General features: G+C 39.0%; 1 protein-coding gene across 4 annotated transcripts in view; it reads left to right on the plus strand.

Moving 5' to 3' along the window:
- Window positions 1-1,432: 1,432 nt before the first annotated feature.
- The window catches only part of LOC127005071 (nascent polypeptide-associated complex subunit alpha, muscle-specific form-like), a 172,115-nt gene continuing 153,547 nt past the window's right edge, over window positions 1,433-20,000 (plus strand). For 3 of the 4 annotated variants that reach the window (XM_050873554.1, XM_050873556.1, XM_050873555.1), the window contains exon 1: window positions 1,434-4,104. In XM_050873554.1, coding sequence (XP_050729511.1) covers window positions 3,999-4,104 — 106 coding nt within the window. In that variant the 5' untranslated portion in view covers window positions 1,434-3,998. Of the gene's footprint in view, window positions 4,105-20,000 lie in introns of all 4 variants that reach the window. The other variant, XM_050873558.1, reaches the window with a different exon arrangement.

Here is a 20,000-nt window from a genome sequence, read left to right on the forward strand (position 1 = left end):
ACTTGCTTGTCTCCTTCTTTCATTATTTTATTTATTTTTAACGTAATAACTGAATTTGCTTTTCTCCGTCTCCTCGTATTTTCATTATTCAATGCGTCTCCTTGCTTTCGTATTTTATTTTCATCGTATTTTCAACGTGGAATTTTTAGTGTAGATTTTTTATTTCATGGCATTTTATCAAGGGATTTTTTTTATTATGATAGCGAGTCAATAATCTTTTTCTTCATTTTCTTCTTGTTTTAGTGGAATATTGACTGTTGAGAGAGAGAGAGAGAACACTTAACTGTGAGAATAAACAATTAGTGGACCAGACAAAAACAATCCCTTGAAAAGATATAATTTGTTTATTCCTTGTTTACTTGTTCATTCATCTATCTTTTCATTTGTTTGCTTGTTTGTTTATCTGCTCGTCTGTCTGTCTATCTGTTTTCTCTTCCGTTAATGTTACTTTTTTTTTTATCGTGTACCGTTATGAAGGAAAATAAAAATAATGTTAATTTGATCGAACTCAATAATTTAGGGCGAAAAAATGATATGTAGTAATAATAATAATAATAATAATAATAATAATAATAATAATAATAATAATAATAATAATAATAATAATAATGATGATGATGATGATATGCTTCGGTTATGTAATTTAAGAGGAAAGAAGAGGAACAGGAAGTAAATGAAGGAAGGAAATAATTAAGGTAGGAAAAGATGGATGAAGGGAAGGAAGAAAGGAAGGTAGGAAGGAAGGAAGAATGTAGGAAGGAAGAAAGAAAGTAGGAAAAAAAAAGAAGGAAGGAATGAAGGAAGAAAGGAAGGAAGAAAGGAAGGAAGGAATAAAGGAAGTAAAATAGGAAGGAGAAGAGCAGGAAGGAAGGCAGGAAGGAAGGAAGGGAGGAAGGAAGGAAGGGAGGAAGTGAGCAAGGAAGGAAGGAAGGAAGGAAGGAAGGGAGCAAGGAAGGAAGGAAGGAAGGAAGGAAGGGAGCAAGGAAGGAAGGAAGGAAGGAAGGAAGGAAGGGAGGAAGGAAGGAAGGAAGGAAGGAAGTGAAATAGGAAGGAGAACAGGAAGGAGGGAAGAAAGGAGGGAAAGAAGGAATCAAGGAAGGAGGGAAGGAAGGAAAGAAGGAAAGAAGGAAGGAGGGAACGAAGGAAGGAAGGAAGGAAGGGTAATAGGAAAGAAAGAAATGAATGAATGGAGAAGGAAAAAAAACATACTTAAGAAAACAATAAGGAAGAAAATAATACGAAACTACATACATAACCTTCTCTCTCTCTCTCTCTCTCTCTCTCTCTCTCTCTCTCTCTCTCTCTCTCTCTCTCTCTCTCTCTCTCTCACTCAATGTTCTGTCACAGTTAATTCATTCGTTTATTGCCGTGACTTCCTGGACCAATCAGAGGCCGGGAAGGAGGTGACGTCACAAGAGGGGGGCGTGGCCGGCGTGACTTTGGGGAGCCAGAGGACCGTCAGACGTGTAGGAGGGAGGGTGTGTGTGTCCGAGGCTCCTGCGGCCCTTCACTGAGAGACTTGTATCCAGGTGAAGGGAAGCGAAGGAAAAAGGATAAAGAAGTAAAGACGGACTTAGTAAACTGTGGAATAAAAGGGATAAGTGCGAAATAAATATAAAGTTTGTGTGTGATGATTTAATGTGAAAAATTTAGTAAGCATGTGAAGTATTTAGACTGGTAGAAAAATTACTCGAACGAAAATAATAGAATAAAATGACAGACGGATGAAGGAAGCAAAAGAAAATAAGGAACAACAACGAAATAAGTAATAAAAAAGTATGAAAAAGTTAAGTGTGTCGATAGCAATGTGAAAAATAAGGAAGAGTGTGAAGTATATTGACTGGCGGAAAAGAGGAAGGAAGAAAAAAGAGAAAACGTTGAACTCTATTAATAAAAGAATCAAGTGAAGAACAGAACATAGAAACGAACAGAACTATGTAAGAAAAAAAAAAGATAAACAAAGCAGGAGAGGGATTGCACAAAAAGAAACAGACAAACAAACAATTGAACAAAATCAGCTTGTCAAAAACGCACTTACAGTTTGTGGAAGAACCGTAATTTTTTGTTGCATATTTCGTAAAGTGAAAAAAATAAAAAAATCCTAAGTTGGAACCGATTTTGTTTACTACGATTTCAAGTGTTAAGTGTGAATAGTTGTGACAGAAAGAAGTACAGACTAACAAACAACATCAGATATATAAACACGACAACCAAACTGACTGATAAAAAAGGAATAAAAAAGAAAGAAAAAGAAAAAAATATGGAAGCTAAGCAATAAAGAAAGAATAAAAAAGAAAAAAAGAAGAAAAGTTATAACATCAAAGCAAAACTGAACCCAAAAAGAAAAGTAAACAAAACAAAACATAATCACACAGAACAACATCTAAGATTAACTCGTTTATCTGAATGAGCTTCGCGCCGGATGGAGACGTGAACTACAGGTGATTGATGAGCTCTCTTACCTGTGGCTCGGGGGACGTGAGAAACAGGTGGTGGAAGGGAGAGAGGGAGAGAGAAGGGAAAGTGAGCACGACGGAGAATTACGAGGTAGAAAGTAAAGGTTGACAGACGGAGGACAGAGTGAAAGAGAAGAGGAACGGAGAAAAAGTTGATGAAAAAGGAAGAAATAAACGTAGATAGAAAAGAAGAAAGGCTAATAAAAGAAGGTAAAAAGAGAAGAAACGAATAAAAGCAGATAAGTAAAGAAAAGACGGAGAAAAGTAGACAATAAGAAGACAAAGTAACAAATATAAGTAGATAAAAAAAGAAGAGAAAAGTAGATAATAAAGAAAAGAAAAAAGAGGAAAGGAGACAAAAATTAAAAGGAACGTATAAAAGTTGATGAAAAAGAAAGAATAGACGGATAAAAAGAAAAAAACAAACTAGGGAAATAGATAAATGACTGGAGAAGTTTTGGAAGTTAAAATAAGTGATTACAAAGACAAAGGAAAGAATGAACAAGAGTAAAAACAGTTAACTATAATGAATGAACAAAGGAAGAACAAAGACAGAACAGAAATGAGAATAAGAACAACAGAAAATAAATAAGTCGAGAAGATTTGAAAGTTGTGCTAAAAACAAGAAAGAAAAAAATAAATAACAGATGTAATTATGAGGTAGAAAGTAATGACAGACGGAGAGGATAGAAAAAAAGAAGAGAAATGAGGAAAACATGAAATAAGCAGAAAAAAACAAGAAAAAAAACCATCCAGTAAACAAACAAACAGGAAAAATGTAGCAGAATGATATAGACAAACGAAAAAGAAAAAAGAGGGAAAATAGCAAAGTTGATGAAAATGAGAGATAAGAAACAATAAAAAAAAAAGAATGTGAAATGCTAACAAAAATGAACAGTGTGAGTGAACGAAAGGAAAAGACAAACTGATAATAATAATAAAAATAAATTGGAGAAGTGAAGCAAGGAAGGAGGTAGTGGAAGAGAGAGGGAAACTTGTCTAATCGTGTCTGTGCGTGTGTCTGTCTGTCTGTCTGTCTGTCTGTTTGTCTTATCTTCATCCCTTCCTCTCGCACCCCAAGGAATACAAAACGACAAAAAAACAAAAAAAAAAAAAAAACATTAGAGGGAAGAAATAAGACAAACAATTAAGACTGAAAACGGAAAGAAAAAAAAACCCAAATGCTAAAGGAAAAATAAAAGAAAACAAGAAAATTATAAAAATACGAATATAGAAAAGTAAAATAAATAGCTGTTAATAAAAGTTACATTGAGAGGAAAAGATAAAAGAGGACAAGAAATGGAAGAAACAAAAATTATAAGAAAAGCAAGAAAATGAACAACAAATGAACATAGAAAAGAAGATAAAAAAGACAAATAGACAAAATAAAAACCAAACTGAAGACAACCAAATATTAAGATGAAGACAAAAAAGAACCAACATGAGATAATTGGAACCAGAAGACGAAGACGAAGAAGAAAAACAAACACGAGAAAACAATAACAAGAAAAACAGAAAAAAACGAACAGAGAGAGCACCGCCATGATGGATTCGAAAGAGTGGTTCAACCTTCGCCAGCTGTACCGAAGCAGATTTTCGAACCCCAAAATGAACTCCACGAAATTCAGCCTCAAACGCATCAAACAAGGTGAGAGAGAGAGAGAGAGAGAGATCATAAATTCAAGGCATGTTTTCCAGTGGTTGTTTGCAAATTGCGAAGCACGCTCGTGTGTGTGTGTGTGTGTGTGTGTGTGTGTGTGTGTGTGTGTGTGTATATGTGTGTGTGTGTGTGTGTGTGTGTGTGTAAATTTGCGAAAGGAGTTTGTCTTACACCAACCTGTGATTTACTGAATTAGAGGGAGCACAGGAGGAGGAGGAGGAAGAGGAGGAGGAGGAGGAGGAAGAGGAAGAGGAGGAGAAGGAGAAGGCATATACAGATGGGAAGTTATATTTTGCTGCACAGGGTTTTCCTCCTCCTCTCTTCTCCTCCTCCTCTCTTCTCCTCCTCCTCCTCCTCCTCCTCCTTACCGTAATTCATGGCTCTCTCACCTTCTTTAGTCTGACACGCTTATTTCCATTAACCGCCGTGTGTGTGTGTGTGTGTGTGTGTGTGTGTGTGTGTGTGTGTGTGTTTGCGGTGGTCAGCAGGTGCCTCAGTTTTCCTCCTCCTCTTCCCCATCTTCCTCCTCCTCCTCTTCCTCCTCCTCCTCTTCCTCCTCCTCCATAGAGAACTGATGATGCGATAAATGAATCAGCTTTTCTTAATCTAGCAGTCTCTCTCTCTCTCTCTCTCTCTCTCTCTCTCTCTCTCTCTCTCTCTCTCTCTCTCTCTCTCTCTCTCTCTCTCTCTCTCTCTTTTCGTGTGTGTTTATCAGTATGCTTTTATCTATCTATCTATCTATCTGTCTATCTCTCTATTTATCTGTTTATCTCTTTATATGTTTATTGATCTGCTCCTTTGTCTCTTTTTATCATGTATTTTTATCTCTTCTTTATCATCTACTTCTTTATATTCTCTTCACATTCTCTCTCTTTCTTTCTTTCTTTCTGTTCTTTCTTTCTTTCTCTCTCTAAGTCAATCAAAGAGTACTAATGTTTTTTTTTTCTGTTGTCGGATTTAGAGAAAGTAAGGGAGAGGAGAAAAAGTGGAGGAAGGGAAGGAGAGGGAAAGTAGAGAGGAAGGAGAGAGGGAGGGAAGGGGAGGAGGAGGTGCCGGAGGGAAGGTTACGGAGGGAACGTAGGAATTTGACCCCTGACCTGACCATCTCCTTCCACCCCCTCCCCTCCTCTCTTCCTTTTCCTTTCTTCCTCTTTTTCGCTTTCTTTTTCTTCCGTTTCCTCTTCCTAAGCTTTCTTTTTGCCTCCTCCCTTTTATTCATTATTTCTATTTATATTTCCTAACCTTTATTCTCTCTGTTCCTTTATTCATTCCTCCTCACTTCCATTTTTTCACTCCTTTCTTCTTCTTCTTCTTCTTCCCTTTTCTTCTTCTATTTGTTTCCTTCCTTTATTTGCTGCTTCTCCATTTTCTCTTTTCCTATATTAATTCTTCCTCTTTTCCCTTCTTTTCTTTCTTCTTCTCTTTCTTTTATCCATTTCTTCCTTTTTCTAGTGCTCCTTTATTTTATCTTTTCCTCTTCATTTTCTTTATTTCTTTCCTTCCCTTTCTTTCTCTGCCTATTTTTTCCCTTTTCCTCATTTCTTAACCATTTTTAGTTTCCTCTTTTCTCTATTCTTTTATTGTCCCTTTTTTTCCTCATGCTCTTTTTCCTTTCATTTTAATTTTTCCTCTTTCCTCTTACTCTTTTGCTTCCTTTTCCCTTCTTTTCTTTTCCACCTCTTTCCTTTAGTTCCCGTTTTTCCTGCCTCTTTTTCTCCCTTCCTTCCTTCCTCTTCACCTTTTCTTCCTCCCCTTCCCTCCTCCCTCCCTTCTCCTTCCCTCCTTCCCTCTTTCTTTCTTCTCCCTCCCTCCATTCTTCTCATAAAGGCGTGTTTTGTAAAGTGTAAAGACCTATTGAACAAAGAGTACACACACACACACACACACACACACACACACACTTGTATACGTAATTCCGTTGTTTCTTATTTGCCCTACACACACACACACACACACACACACACACACACACACACACACACACACACACACACAGGAGGCGAGTGAGTGACATCTGTCGATCCTTGCGTAAGTTTTTTTTTTTTTCTCTCTCTCTCTCTCTCTCTCTCTCTCTCTCTCTCTCTCTCTCTCTCTCTCTCTCTCTCTCTCTCTCTCTCTCTCTCTCTCTCTGTTGTTTTCTCTTGCCCTTTTATCTATTCATGTCTGTGCTTATTTGTTTTATTATTCATCTTTATTCTTTTTCTTTCTTTCTTTAACTTTCATTTTTTTTATATGTCTATTTTTTTCGTGTTGCAATGCGGCTAATTTCCAGTCATTCTTCTTCTTCTTCTTCTTCTTCTTCTTCTTCTTCCTCTTTTTCTTCTTCTTCTTCCTCTTTTCCTTCTTCTTCATCTTCTTCTTCTTCTTCTTCTTCTTCTTCTTCTTTTTGTTCTTGTTCTTGTTCTTCTTTTACTTATGCTTCTACTACATACTTTTGTGACTATTCTTTGATTTCTTCGCCATCCTTCTTATCCTCCTCCTTTTCCTCCTCCTCCTCCTCCTCCTCCTCCTTTTCCTCCTCCTCCTCCTCCTCCTCCTCCTCCTCATGCACGTGGTTGTAATGCGGAAATGGGGAAGAGTAAACACAGCTGCACCTCTTCTCTCTCTCTCTCTCTCTCTCTCTCTCTCTCTCTCTCTCTCTCTCTCTCTCTCTCTCTCTCTCTCTCTCTCTCTCTCTCTCTCTCTCTCTCTCTCTCTCTCTCTCTCTCTCTCTCTCTCTCTCTCTCTCTCTCACACATTATCTGCTCACCACCCAGAACACACACACCTGTTCTCTCTCTCTCTCTCTCTCTCTCTCTCTCTCTCTCTCTCTCTCTCTCTCTCTCTCTCTCTCTCTCTCTCTCTCTCTCTCTCTCTCTCTCTCTCTCTCTCTCTCTCTCTCTCTCTCTCTCTCTCTCTCTCTCTCTCTCTCTCTCTCTCTCTCTCTCTCTCTCTCTCTCTCTCTCTCTCTCTCTCTCTCTCTTCCCACCCTTCTTCCTTCCTTTCTCAGCTTCATCAATCTTCTGTCCACCTTCCTCTCTCTCCCTTCTTCCCTCCCTCCCTTCTTCCTTCTTTCCTTCCTCCCTCTCCCTCCCTCCCTCATCATTCTCTGCCTGTTTGCTAATAAAAGGAAGTGGAGAGTGACTAGAAGGAGAAAGAGATATATGAATTAACGGCATAGGAGGAGGAGAAGGAGGAAGAGGAAGAGGAAGAGGAAGAGGAGGATGAGAAGAAAAATGTGTTATAATCAAATATTAATTATCGTAATGTTGGTCTTTATGTTTGCATAGAACTGTAATACTTTTGAATATTAACGTAATTTGGCGTGAAGGAGGAGGAGGAGGAGGAGGAGGAGAAGGAGGAGGTAAAGTTACGAAAGCATCCCAGTTTCTTAAAAGATGTGAAAGCATTTTTAGTATTATAACAATTTGTGTGGAGGAGGTGGAGGTGGAGGTGGAGGAGGAAGAGGAAGAGGAACGTTATTTATAATTTCTATATGTGTAAGCTTTCGTAATAATGCTTTTCTTTTATTATTTTTATCATCATTATTATTATCATTATTATGAACACTGCTCTCAGCCAAGCAGTTCAGGTATGCAGCCAATCTATTTACCTGGCCATGGCTTGTTAATTAGTGGTGAAGGTGACTCATTAATATTTACACCTGTGGAATTTAGACATAACGACCTCTGTAGTGATATGTTGAGGTAATTAATTATGGAAATGAGATGGAAGAAGCAAAGCGGAAATGTCTTAATCTTTTTTTTTATGTGGAATTGGTTTTATGTCGAATTTTATTTATTTTTATTTATTTTTGGTTTTACTTTCATTTTTCTTCGCATTCCTTCCTTCCTTCTCCTCTATAATTTGCTTTCTCCCATTCATCCTCTTTCTATTTCCTTCTCCTCTTCTACTTTTCCTCTTTTATTCTCTTTTACCTCTCCCCTTTCATTTCCTTCTCCTCTTTCTCTCTACCTTTCTCCTTTTTATTTTATTTTACCTCTCCCTTTTCATTTCCTTCTCTTCCTTCTATACTTTTCCTCTTTTTATTCTCTTTTACCTCTCTTCTTTCATTTCCTTCTTCTCTTTCTACTTTTCCTCTTTTTCCTCTTTTACTTTTTTCCCTTCATTTCCTTCTTCTCTTTTCTACTTTTACTCGTTTATTCTCTTTCATCTTTCCCCTTTCATTTCCTTCTTCTCTTCCTTTTTATTTTTCCTCTTTCATTCTCTTTTTCTCCTTCCTTTCATTTCCTTCTCATCTTTTCCAATTTTCCTCGTTTTACTCTTTTACCTCTCCTCTTTCATTTCCTTCTCCTCTTCCTTTCTACTTTTCCTTCTTTATTCTCTTTTACTTATCTTTCATTTCCTTCTCTTCCTTTCTACTTTTCCTTCTTTATTCTCTTTTACTTCTCCTCTTTCATTTCCTTCTTCTCTTCTTTTCTATTTCTCCTCTTTCATTCTTTTTTACCTCCTTCCTTTCCTTTCTTTCTTCTCTTTCTTTCTACTTTTCCTTTTTCATTCATTTTTACCTCCCTCTTCATTTCCTTCTCCTCTTCCTCTCTACTTTCCCATTTTTATTCTCCCTTACCTTTCCCCTTTCCTTCCCTTCTCCTCTTCCTTCCTACTTTTCCTCTTTTCTTTTCTTTTACCTCTCCCTTTTCATTTCCTCCTCCTCCTTTTTACTTTCCCTATTTTTTATTCTTTCTCACCTCTCCTTCCTTACTTTCTATTTTTCTACCTTTTTCTTGCTTCGTTCATACACTTACTTTCCCTCCTCGCGTGTAACGGAATGAAGGTGACAGACAGACAGACAGACACAGACAGATCGACAGACAGAAAGACAGACTCACACAACGACGGACATGATAGTTACCAAGAGTGCCTGGTCATGTGTGTGTGTGTGTGTGTGTGTGTGTGTGTGTGTGTGTGTGTGTGTGTGTGTGTGTGTGTGTGTTTGTGGATTACTTGTATAGATCGCGTTGATGTCACTCTTGTTATTTTCCTTCTCCTTTTCTTCCTCCTCCTCCTTTTCTTCCTCCTCTTCTTTTCTCGTTTCCTTCTTCTCTTCTAGTTTCTTTTCCTTTCTGTCTTTCCCTTTCATTTCCTCCTCCTCCTTTTCTTCCACTTCCTCCTCTTCCTCCTCCTCTTCTCTAATTTCCCTCTTCTTTCTACTTTCTTTGCCTCCCTTTCTTTTCCTTTCATTTCCTTCTCTTCCTTTCTACTATTTCTTTTCTGTTCTCCTTTACGTCTCTTTTTTTTATCATATTTTCTACTTTTTCTCTTGTTTCATTCTTATATTAAATTTCCTTCATCCCCACTTCCTTCTTTTCCTCCTCTTTCTCTATTCTTAACTTTGTCCGTTAGTTATCTCATTCTTTTTTTTTATTCATTCATTTATCTCTCCATTTTCTTTCTTCCTCATTTCCCTCCTATCCCTCCTCCTCCTTCTTCTCTTCTTTCTTCCTTCCTTCCTCCTCTTCCCAATCTTAATCTTCTTTTTCCCTGCTCTCCATAACTTCCTTCTTCTATATAATCTGCAGGTGAGGAAAGGAGAAGACAGGTAGAACAAAGAGGAGGAGGAGGAGGAGGAGGAGGAGGAGGAGGAGGAAGATGATGGATGGAGAAAAGACGACGGAAGGAAACTAAAATATCCCACTTATTTTAGGCTCCATTTTCCGTGTGATTTATTATTTTCAGAGAGAGAGAGAGAGAGAGAGAGAGAGTAGTAGTAGAGTAATGTATAGTCTTGAACCATCACCATCCACCTTCGTCATCATTACCATCATCAGCATCGTCTCAGTCATCGCCGGAGCTTATAATTCTATGCCCGGTGTGTTTACCTCGGAGACTGGGAAGACAGGAAGGAAATGAGGTAGAAAGTGGGAAGGCAGGAAGGTAACGGGAGCACACGTTTCTCCGTCTCTAATCTTTTCCTACTTTTCGTATTGTGTATGTTATAAAAAAGTGTATGGATAAAGTGTATGGATAAAGTGTATGGATAAAGTGTATGGATAAAGTGTATGGATAAAGTCTCAGTGCAATTTTTTTTTACAACAGAGGAGTCAGTTCAAGGGCATAAAAAAAAGGAAACAAATGTGAAAAAAAAGCCCGCTACTCACTGCTCCTAGAAAGAGTTAGAGGAGTGGCCGAAAGATAGGTCAATTTCGGGTGGAGAGGTGTCCTGATACCCTCTTCTTGAAAGAGTTCAAGGCGTAGGTAGGAGGAAATACAGATGAAGGAAGATTGTTCCAGAGTTTACCAGCGTGAGGGATGAAAGAGTGAAGATGCTGATTAAATCTTGCGTAAAGGATTTGGACAGTAAAGGGATGAGCTTGAGTAGAAAGTCGTGTGTGGCGAGGCCGCGGGAGGGGGGAAGGATATATAAGATAATATGGAAACTATTTTTTTGTCTTCCGTCTATTTGTTTTTTTTTTCCATCTTTTTCTTATTGTGTTGCCTTCGTTGTTCTTTTTCTTTTTCTCTGACTTTTCAGTCTGCTTTCCTCATCTCCCCACTCCGTTTCACTCCCTCTGTCTGTGTGTGTGTGTGTGTGTGTGTGTGTGTGTGTGTGTGTGTGTGTGTGTGTGTGTGTGTGTTGACACAATAACGCATGCACAGCTTTTTAAAGCAAACACACACACACACACACACACACTTAATCATGCATATACCCACACCTGTTTACACATACACACAGCGCAACCCCTCCCTTCCCCCCCCCAACACACACATACAACACCGCTCCGATAGCTCAATCGGTTAGAGCGCCGCGCTGCAAGGCTTCACGGCCAAACAGGCGGCAGTTCGAGCCCCGCTCAGGCCGGATTCTTGCCGTCGACTAGGGGCCGCTTTCACAGTCACTTTTGTTTGTTATCGATGGCGGCGATCGCCGCTACAGTACTTCCACGTGAAGCTGGCCGATGGGGTGGTGGCGGCTGCGGGGTCCCTAGCCCCGCACCTTACCACACACTCTCAACACCTCTCGCTTCCTCTGCAGCCGCCACCACCCCATCGGCCAGTTTCACGTGGAAGTACTGTAGCGGCGATCGCCGCCATCGATAACGATCAAAATAAACAAAAGTGACTGTGAAAGCGGCCCTGGGAGTGGTTACGCTCCCCCGTGAGCAAGGGGGGTGGGGGGTGTGGTGGGTGGGGTCCTGGCAGCACCCAGAGATCGACAATAATGAGCACTTGCTCACGTCGGGAGGGTACCTGCTGGTGAAAGCAAGTCCGACTTGTGATCAGGGCGTGGTGAATTACACACACACACAAACACATACTTAGGCGTTATTTTGAAACTTTCCCCTCAAGACTTAAGATTATGATTGTGTGTGTGTGTGTGTGTGTGTGTGTGTGTGTGTGTGTGTGGTCACTTCCGGTACTGCTGCTCAAAACAAGACTTTCACTTCGTTTAAAATAGAAAATGAGAGAGAAATGAAAAAAATGTCTTCATGCAATATTTATTTTGGTTTTCTTTCGTCATTCCATATTTCGTTTTCATTTATTTTCACCTGTCACTTTTTCTCATTTCATTACTTTTCCTTTTATTTCCTTCATCATCACATTTTCTCTCTTTTCCATTATCTTTTCCTCTTTTTCACCTTCATCACTCTCTTCTCTCCACATTATTTTTCTTTCATTTCCACCATCATCACATTTTCTCTCTTTCATTTTTTCCTTCTATTTTTCCCTTCTCCACATTTCTATTTTTTTTATCATCCTTTCTTCTATTTCTACCATCATAAAAAAAATTCTTCATCAGTTGTCTTCCAAATCCACCATTATCGTATTTTCTCCTATTTCTGCATATTTTTCCTTTTATTTTCACCTTCATTGACTTCTTTCTTTCTCATCATTTTTTTCCTTTAATTTTCATCATCATCACATATTCTTATTTTTCATAATTTTTAGCAGTTATTTTTTACTTCACCAAATTCTCTCTCTTTTCATCATTTTTTCTTTTTATTTTCACGATTATCAGTTTTTCTCTTCTCCTTTCTCTCTCTTTCTTTCCTCTCCACAACTACTCTTATTATCATCATTTTCTCCATCGTATTTCTCCTTTCTCTCTTATTTCTCTCTTTTTCTCTCCACATTTATTTCACCATCATCAACTATTCTCATGTTTCTCTCTCCTTTCTCCATTCTCTTTCACTTTTACTCTCCATATCATCACATTTTTTTTCTCTCTCTCTCTCTCTCTCTCTCTCTCTCTCTCTCTCTCTCTCTCTCTCTCTCTCTCTCTCTCTCTCTCTCTCTCTCCTTCATTTATTCTCTCTCTCTCTTAATTTCATTCATTCTTTCTTTCATTCTTTCATTCATTGTTTCCGTCTTCCTTCTCTCTCTCTCTCTCTCTCTCTCTCTCTCTCTCTCTCTCTCTCTCTCTCTCTCTCTCTCTCTCTCTCTCTCTCTCTCTCTCTCTCTCTCTCTCCTCTCCGTTTTCACCGTCATCTAATTTTTCTCTTTTTTTTCAGTATTTGCAACATTTCTCAGTTAATAGTTTCCGCATTCTTGGTATTTCGGGAACTCTCTCTAAGATGGTTGTTATTAGCGCCTTGGTTATTAGCGCCCGCCTCTGCCTCCTCCTCCTCCTCCTCCTCCTCCTCCTCCTCCTCCTCCTCGTATACGTAGACAGAAGGGTAGTACTTAGGTTTTCGTTTTCTGTTTGTGTTTTCTTTTTGTTTTGTTATTTTTGGAGGCTGTTAGTTTTTTTTTTTTGTAGTTTTTGTCGTTTTTTGTGATGCGAGGTTTTTTATTTTGTCATTTCTGTTGTTTTTAATTTTTGGTTTTTATTTCTTTCCTTGTTTTTCTTATTTTTTTGTATTGTTGTTTTTGTTGGTTTTGTGATACGATTTTTTTGTTTGTCATTTCTGTTGTTTTCCACTTTTGTTTTCATTTCTTTCCTTTTTTTTCTTATTTTTTTGTATTGTTGTTTTGTTTGTTTTTTGTCATTTCATTTGTTTTCAGTTTTTGCTTCGTTGTTTTCTCTCCTTTTTATATTTTTGTCACTGTTGTTTTTGTTTATTTTGTCGCTTTCGGTTATTGCCCTTTTTTATTATTTTGTCTTGATGTCTTTGTTTATTTTATTATTTTTTTGGTTATTCTTTGGTTATTTTTTCCTCTTTTCCTTTTTTATTTTATTTGTGTTGTTTTCATTTTTTGTTGACGTTATCTTTCTACATTTCCTTTTGCTTAATTTCTTGTTATTTTTTTATATTGTTACTTTTGTTTATATTGTAATTAAGGCTGTTTTTATTAGTTTTTGTTATTCTACCACGTTTTCTATTATTATTATTATTATTATTATTATTATTATTATTATTATTATTATTATTATTATTATTATTATTATTATTATTATTATTATTATTATTATTATTATTATTTTTTACAGCAGAGGAGACAGCTCAAGGGCAAAAAAAAAAAAAAAAAAAAAGGAAACAATAATTAAAAAAAAAAAAAAAAGCCCGCTATTCGCTGCTCATATAAAAAGCTCAAAGGAGAGGCCGAAAGATAGGTCAGTTTAGGTCTTTTCTTTTCTTTTTGTTTGCTGCATTTTTTTTTATCACGAATATTTGATCTATGTACTTTTTTTTGTGTTTTAGTTCTTTACCAGGATTTTTTTTTTTTTTTTTTACTTCCGTCAATGATTTTCACGTCGCTGCGTTTTCATGATATCTCAAGTTGTTTTTGCACTCCTCTTTTTCTCATTTTGCGGTTTGTCATAGTTTTTTTTTTCTGTACGCTTTTGCCTTCTCATATTTTCAGTTTTGTGTGTTTGCTTGGCCTATTTTTACATTTTTTTTAAAGTTTTGCATTATTTCCCTCATATATTGGTTCCTTTTAAAACCCTCGACTCTCCCTCTTTCTTTTTCTCTTTCTCCTTTCTTCCTGTCTCCCTGTGTTTCCATTATGTCTTTCTTCATCATCCGTTCTTTTTTCTTCATTAACTCTTGGACATGACTTTCTAACAATTTAATAGTAATTTCTTCCCTGACACACTTTTATATCTAAGGTAACACTACACTCTCTCTCTCTCTCTCTCTCTCTCTCTCTCTCTCTCTCTCTCTCTCTCTCTCTCTCTCTCTCTCTCTCTCTCTCTCTCTCTCTCTCTCTCTCTCTCTCTCTCTCTCTCTCTCTCTCTCTCTCTCTCTCTCTCTCTCTCTCTCTCTCTCTCTCTCTCTTTCTCTCTCATGCTCTTTTGCTTGTTCGCTTTTCTTTTTCTTTTCTTTTAATTCTGACACTTCCTTTTTTTCTTCCCTCTCTCCTCTTCCTTATTCCATTCTCCTTTGCTTTCTTTCCTTATCTATAATCTCTCTCATTTCTTTTTTTCTTTCCTTGTGTTTTATTTTATTCTCTTATATTTATATTGTCTCATTCCCCCTCTTTCTCTCCCTCCTCCTCTATCTCCCACCCACCCTCTCTTCCTTCCCTTCCTCCCTCTCCTCCTTCCCTCTCAATCAGCTCCTTCTCTTCTGTACTGTTTTCTCTTTTCTTAACTCGAGCGGAGAAACTTGAGCGGTATTCGGAGCGGCCCAAGGAAACTTTGTGGAGGGTGAGAGAATAAAGATAGCTCACCTCCACCCGGGCGTGACGGTGCGGTGGTGGGGAGAGAGAGAGAGAGAGAGAGAGAGAGAGAGAGAGAGAGAGAGAGAGTGAATGGATGCAAGAAAGAAAGAATGAATGAAAGTAAGGAATTTAGGAAAGAAAGAAGTGAATAGATAAATAAATAAATCTGATGTAAATAAAGAAGAAAGAAAAAGAATGAATGGAAAGAAGGAAAGAAAGAAAGAAAGAAAGATATGAAAGAAAGGAAGGAGGGAAGAAAAAACAAAGAAAACAAGTAAGGAAGAAAGAAAAACGACTAGATAATTATGAGAGAGAGAGAGAGATAGAGAGAGAGAGAGTGAGAGAGAGAACAAACAACAAAAATAGACATTACTGACCAACTCTCTCTCTCTCTCTCTCTCTCTCTCTCTCTCTCTCTCTCTCTCTCTCTCTCTCTCTCTCTCTCTCTCTCTCTCTCGCCCAGTCATCGTGGTTTATATCTTTATCGCCAGGTTGCCATAGACGCCTGAACCTATAAAACCCTGAACGCCTAGACCGAGTGTGTTTACTGGGTGTGATAGACTGTCATTTGTCTTGCTCGCTCCCTTGACGCGGCGCCCGACCCCCTGTCTCTCTGTCTGTCTGTCTGTTTACCTGTCTCTTTGTTTGTCTGTTTCTCTTTTATGTTTGTATCTCTCTATGTATGTCTGTATTTGTCTGTCTGTTTGTCTATCCGTCTATCTGTCTGTCTGTCTGTTTGTCTTGTATTACCTGGGCGAACTGTTACCTGGGGCCTTAGTTACCTGCTTGTTAGTCTTATAATTTACCTGTGTGTGTGGGAGGGGGGGGGTACTCGTCTGTTTGTCTGTCTGTCTGTTTGTGTACCTGAGTGTTTGGATACCTGTAAGTCTGTTTTTGCTTTGTTTATGTGTGTATTTGGTTACCTGTCTGTGTGTTTGTTTGCCTGTTAACTGGCTGTCTGGTTACTGTCGGTCTGTCTGTGTAACTGGACGCTTGGTTGCCTCAGTGTTTTGTCTGTATGTCTGTTCGTCACGCTACGTTAGTTTTGCTTTTATATTGATTTTTTTTTATCTTTTATTGTAAACTGAACCGAATCGTCTACCTATCTGTATGTCTGTCTATGTCTGTCTGTCTGTCCGTTTGTCTGTTTATACTTTTTCTCTGTCCGTTTTTGTTCCATTGTTGGTTATTTTGTTAGGATTTTTCTGTTTTTCTCTTTTGTTCCCTGTGTGTGTGTGTGTGTGTGTGTGTGTGTGTGTGTGTGTGTGCATGAGTGTGTGTGTGTGTGTGTGTGTGTGTGTGTGTGTGTGTGTGTGTGTGTGTGTTAATTTCTTTTTTTGTATTTCATCATGTATTGTGTCGATGTTTGCGTATGTACCAGTTACACACACACACACACACACACTACACGACCCGTTAGCTCAGTGGTTAGAGCGTCTGCCTCACAATCAGAAGGACCGGGGTACGATTCTCCGGCCGGGTGAAGATAAGTTGGGTTTATCTTCTTTCACGTGTAGCCCCTGTTCACCTAGCAGTGAGTAGGTACGCGACGTAAGGCAAGGAGTTGTGACCTCGTTGTCGCGGTGTGTTGTGTGTGAGTGGTCTCAGTCCTACCCAAAGATCGGGCACGGAGCTCTGTAGCTCCTTCCGTCGGGGAACGGCTGGCCGTCTCGAGAGACCCGCAGCAGACCAAGAGGTGAATTACACACACACACACACACACACACACACACACACACACACACGGAAAAACATGTACTCCACGCCCACACAAACAAGAAATTCACACGATCATGACGAGAAAAGTACATGTGGCGTGTGTGTGTGTGTGTGTGTGTGTGTGTGTGTGTGTGTTAATGTGATGATCGGGGAGAGTGTGGTGATGGTGGTGAACATGGTGATGGTGGTGAACATGGTGATGGTGGTGTTGGTGGTGACTGATGAGGGTGGTGGAGATGGCGATGGTGATATTGTTGGTGATCGTGGTGGAGGTGGTGGTAGAGGTGGTGGTGGTGGTGGAGGTGGTGGTGAGAAGTTCTTTATCAGCGATTACGGTAGTGTGAGAACGTGTATGTGTGTGTGTGTGTGTGTGTGTGTGTGTGTGTGTGTGTGTGTGTGTGTGTGTGTGTGTGTGTGTGTGTGTGTGTGTGTGTTAGCCTGGGGTAAAATCGCACTCTCAGCAGTAAAAAAATAATAACAGCATTATTATTATTATTATTATTATTATTATTATTATTATTATTATTATTAGTAGTAGTAGTAATAGTAATAGTAGTAGTAGTAGTAGTGTAAATAATTGTAGAGGCGATAGTAGAGGATGAGAGAGAAGTAAATTAATAGATACGTCTTGACTGCGATGATAAAAATAACGTAACTGTAATGAACATAACCACGAATCATCTCAGTAATAATAATAATAATAATAATAATAATAATAATAATAATAATAATGATAATAATAATGATAATGAAACAAGCGGAAGAGCACAGTTATAATGAAAGGAAGATCGAAGGAAAATGAGTGGCAGACTGTACTGAGATATACTGTTAATTTAATTACGAGTCTTCTTCTTTTTCTTCCTCTTCTTCTTGTTCTTTGTTTCTCATATTCTCGTTTTTGTTCTTGTTTTTCTTCTTGTTCTTATTTATTTTTCTTCCTCTATTTTTTATTTTGTTCTTCTTTTTTGTCTTCTTTTTCTTCTTCTTCTTCTTCTTCTTCTTCTTCTTCTTCTTCTTCTTCTTCTTCTTCTTCTTCTTCTTCTTCTTCTTCTTCTTCTTCTTCTTCTTCTTCTTCTTCTTCTTCTTCTTCTTCTTCTTCTTCTTCTTCTTCTTCTTCTTCTTCTTCTTCTACTTTTTGTTCTTTTCTTGTTCATCTTGTTCTTGTTTTTGTTTTTGTTCTTGATCTTCTTTCCTAGTCTATCTTTTTCTCCTTGTTCCTGTTCTTCATTCTCCTTGTTCTTCATCTTCTTATCCTTTTCTTTGTTTTTCTTATCCTGATTTCTTTCTTATTCTTCCTTTTGCTTCCTCTTTTTTTCCTCCTCTTCTTCTCGTTCCTCTCCCTCTTCTTTCACTTCCTTATAATGTTTTCCTTCCAGATACTTCTCTTCGTAAGCCACCTTCTCGTCCACCTGTTATATCTTCCTCCTCCTCCTCCTCCTCCTCCTCCTGAAGCGCCTGCAGTAAGTGTGAGAAAGGCAATTATCGGGCGGACTGCAGAAAGACACAACGCGAGTTTCTCTCACACCTGCACAAGGGGGGGAGAGAGAGAGAGAGAGAGAGAGAGAGAGAGAGGGAAGGCAGAAGCGAGAGGAAAAGAATGAAGGGAAGAAAGAAAGAAAGAAAGAAAACAATGATTGACAATTGGATTTTAGACAAGAAAAAAAATAAAACAGGAATCAACGCCGTCAATTCCCTTTCCTTGCCTAATCCCTTCTTCCTCCTCTTCTTCTCCTTCTCTTCCATTCCCCATTCCCTTCCCCCTTCCCTTTCCCATTCCCTTCCTCTTCCCCTTCATCATCTTCTTCCCTTCCTCTTCCTTTCCCTTCCTTCCCTCCCTTTCGCCTCTCCCTTCCCCTTTCCATTCTCACAGAAACTCAAAATATATTAGTATTCCCATCCTTAAATAATGAAAAAAAGAAAACGCAAAAACAACAAAAACAGAGAGAGAGAGAGAGAGAGATTGTATAACCGAGAGAGGGGGGGGGGGGTGGCAGTAGAAGATGGACAGTTTAAATACCTTTCCACTACAACCTTCTTCCCTCCTCCTCCTCCTCTTCTTCCTCCTCCTCCTCCTCCCCCAGGTGACCCCGGGGACCATATGGTGGTTTTGGGGACTGTGATTTCTCTGCCGAAGGTCTAATCCCTCGTGTCTTCCGCTCGTAAACCTGAGAATGAGAGAGAGAGAGAGAGAGAGAGAGAGAGAGAGAGAGAGAGAGAGAGAGAGAGAGATAAGAAAGAAAGAAAAAAAAGAATGAAAGAAATGAAGAAAGGAAAGAAAAAGAAAAGAAAGGAATGAATGCATGAAGGAAAGAGAGAGAGAGAGAGAGAGAGAGAGAGAGAGAGAGAATAATTGAGTGGTCAAGGTAATTATAAGGTAGAGAGGTGCATAGATGGATAGTGGTAGGTAAAAAAGAGTCAGGTAGAGAAATAGATTAACACACACACACACACACACACACACACACACACACACACACACACACACACATACCTTCACAAACAAGAAATAGATAGATAAATAGAAAGATAGAGATACATAGATGAATAGATGATGATAGATAAATATTGATAGATAAAGTAAGGGAGATTTACGTCCAGATCTTGATTTCCTTCTTGCTTGCCGGCCTGTTTGTTGTGGTCACGGACAAATTATGTTTACCTGTTAAGGGGGTAATGCATTCTCTCTCTCTCTCTCTCTCTCTCTCTCTCTCTCTCTCTCTCTCTCTCTCTCTCTCTCTCTCTCTCTCTCTCTCTCTCTCTCTCTCGTGCGTGTCTTCTTCAACAGTTAACACAATTTTCTCTTTTCTCTCCATCTTTTTTTTTTCTCTCCCTTCACCTCTTTCCTCCAGTATCGACTCGTTTCTCTCCAATTTTGCCTCCATTTCCTCCAAGTATTTCCTCCCCTTGATATGGATTTCCTTTCACTCTCTCTCTCTCTCTCTCTCTCTCTCTCTCTCTCTCTCTCTCTCTGCTAACAATTAACCAAGATTTCACAAACATTCCCTTCCCCTTCCCTTCCTTTCCCCTTCCTATCCCCTTCCCTTCCCTTCCCTTCACTTCACTTCACTTCACTTCTCTTCCCTTCCCCTTCCCATCCCCTTCCCTTCCCTTCCCTTCCCTTCCCTTCCCTTCCCTTCCCCTTCCTATCCCCTTCCCTTCCCTTCTCTTCCCTTCCCTTCCCTTCCCTTCTCTTCCTTTCCTTCCCTTCCTTCCTTCCTTCCTTCCCTTCCTTCCCTTCTCATCCCTTCTCTTCCTTCTCTTCCTTCCTTCCTTCCTTCCTTCTCTTCCTTCCTTCTCTTCCTTCCTTCCTTCCTTCCTACCTTCCTTCCTTTCCCCTCCTTTATTCCTCTCATTCTCTTCAATTCATTTCCTCCAACCCTTCTCCTTCTCTTCTTTCTCTCCTTCCCACTTAATTTCCCTTCATATCCCTTCTCTCCTTGCCCCTTCCTCTCCCTTCCCATTCCCTTCCCTTTCCTTCTTCCTCCACCTTCTTCCTCCACTTCCCTTCTTATCATACCCCCTCCCCCCCTTCTCTCTCTCTCTCTCTCTCTCTCTCTCTCTCTCTCTCTCTCTCTCTCTCTCTCTCTCTCTCTCTCCGCAAACCACCTAAAGTGATA

This window comes from Eriocheir sinensis, chromosome 29 (genome assembly GCF_024679095.1).
Source record: "Eriocheir sinensis breed Jianghai 21 chromosome 29, ASM2467909v1, whole genome shotgun sequence".
NCBI lineage: Eukaryota > Metazoa > Arthropoda > Malacostraca > Decapoda > Varunidae > Eriocheir > Eriocheir sinensis.